General features: G+C 50.2%; 1 protein-coding gene across 1 annotated transcript; it reads left to right on the forward strand.

Moving 5' to 3' along the window:
* The first annotated feature begins 397 nt into the window (after positions 1-397).
* LOC106412687 lies at positions 398-1,927 on the forward strand. Its single transcript, XM_013853597.1, has one exon. It carries the CDS (start codon positions 398-400, stop codon positions 1,925-1,927), a length of 1,530 nt encoding a protein of 509 aa, XP_013709051.1.
* The last annotated feature ends 456 nt before the right edge of the window (positions 1,928-2,383 follow it).

Here is a 2,383-nt window from a genome sequence, read left to right on the forward strand (position 1 = left end):
CCTTCCATTCTATGCGTTACTACGCGGTAATTAACGTTTCGTCTGGGACGAGAAGTGCGAAGAAGCATTTGGACAACTCAAGCAGTATCTTACGACTCCTCCCGTGCTGTCTAAACCCGAAGCCGGCGACACACTCTCTCTCTATATAGCAGTATCCTCTACCGCGGTCAGCAGCGTTCTCATCCGAGAAGATCAAGGTGAACAAAAACCGATCTTCGACACGAGAAAGCGAATGACCGGCCCGGAGACGCGATACCCCACGCTAAAAAAATTGCCCTTGCCGTTATCATGTCGACAAGAAAGCTCTGTCCTTACTTCCAATTACACACGATCGAAGTACTGACGAATCAGCCCCTTCGTACCGTGATGCAGAACACCACAGTCGGGTCGACTGTCGATGTGGGCTATCGAGCTTAGTGAGCACGACATTGGGTTCAAAAATCGGACGGCGGCAAAATCGCATGTCCTCGCCGACTTCCTTATCGAACTCGCGACAGAGCTGGAGCAAGACCTAATCCTCCCAAGTCAAAACTGGATTCTCCACGTCGACGGTTCGTCGACAAACAAAGGATCGGGAGCAGGAGTCCAACTGCAGTCACCAACAGGTGAATTAATCAGACAGTCGTTCAGTTTCGGCTTCGCCGCTTCGAACAACGAGGCAGAATACGAGTCGCTCATCGCAGGATTACGACTAGCCAAGGCAGTCAAGGCAAAACGGCTCAGTGCATACTGCGACTCGCCGCTCGTCACCAGTCAGTTCAGTGGTGACTACAATGCCCGCAATGAACGAATGGACGCCTACCTCAAAGTTCTCCAAACGCTCGCTAAGGACTTTGAGTTTTTCGAACTCACGAAAGTCCCTAGAGGGGAATACGTGTGCGCCGACGCCCTCGCTGCCTTAGGCAGCAGACTACGAGATCAAGTTAAACGAACCATCCCGATCCACAAGATTAACAAACCGAGCATCGAGCTGACGCCCGACGAAACGACTATCGTAGCACCCGTATCCGAAGCTGTTGCTATGGAAGAGGACTCTGCGACAGAAGAAATCGAAGCCCCCGACTGGAGAACAGAGTTCATCGATTACCTTGTTGATGGAAAATTACCCCTCGAGAAGTGGATCCCGAGACGACTCAAAACACGAAGTGCCCACTACGCCGTCCTGGATGGAGAACTCCACCGATGGACCGCAACCAAAGTACTCTTGAAGGGCATCCATGGCGAAGAAACGGGTCTCGTCATGGCCGAAACGCACGAAGGCGCCGCAGGAAATAATTCTGGAGGACGAGCACTCGCATTAAAAGTCAAAATCCTCGGCTTTTACTGGCCAACGATGAACATGGACTGCGAAGCATACGCTCAACGATGCGATCAATGTCAGCGACACGATTCAACTATCCATTGCCCGACAGAGCTCTTGCGTACAATGACGGCTCCGTACCCTTTCATGCGATGGGGAATGTACATAATCGGGCTTATGTCATGCTCCCGACAGAAGCGTTTCGTCCTAGTCTTAACCGACTACTTCACAAAATGGATCGAGGTGGAAGCTTTCGCCAACATAACAGAAAAAGAGGTCCAACGGTTCGTCTGGAAGAACATCATCTATCGCTACGGCCTGCCTTACGAGATAGTGACCGACAATGGCTCCCAATTCATATTGAACAAGTTTCGAGAATTCTGCGAGAGGTGGAGGATCCGCCTCAATACATCAAGCCCGAGATACCCGCAGAGTAATGGTCAAGCCGAGGCGTCCAACAAGATAATAATTGACGGACTGAAGAAACGCCTTGACTTGAAAAGGGATGATGTGCCGATGAACTCGACGGCGTCCTATGGTCGCACAGAACGACTCCTCGAGGAGCGACTAAGTCAATTCCCTTCTCGATGGCCCACAGAGTCAAGGCTATGGCTCTCGCAGAAGTGAACGTAACCAGCCTATGACGGTCAAAATTGCCACAGAACGTCGAGCTTAACAGTAACATGTTGCTCGAGGCCTTGGACGCTATCGAAGAACGACGCGACCAAGCGCTGCTCTGCATCCAGAATTATCAACATCAGATCAAGAACTACTACAATAAGAAAGTCAGATCTCGACCTCACGAGTTAGGCGACATCGTATTACGCAAAGTGTTTGAAAACACCAAGGAGTTGAATCCCGACAAGCTTGGGACTAACTGGGAAGGCCCATACAAAATCGCTCAAGTCGTCAAACCAAGAGTTTGCCGACTCGAGACATCCACCAGTGAACCTGTTCCTAGAGCATGGAACTCCATGCATCTCCGACGATATTATTCCTAAAAGAAATATCGAGACATCGGGTAAATGAACATTAGTCACTTTTACTCGACCAAATCCAATCATTACCGAGTGAATGACGTAC

This window comes from Brassica napus, chromosome C8 (assembly GCF_020379485.1).
Source record: "Brassica napus cultivar Da-Ae chromosome C8, Da-Ae, whole genome shotgun sequence".
In the NCBI taxonomy this organism is placed as follows: Eukaryota; Viridiplantae; Streptophyta; class Magnoliopsida; order Brassicales; family Brassicaceae; genus Brassica; species Brassica napus.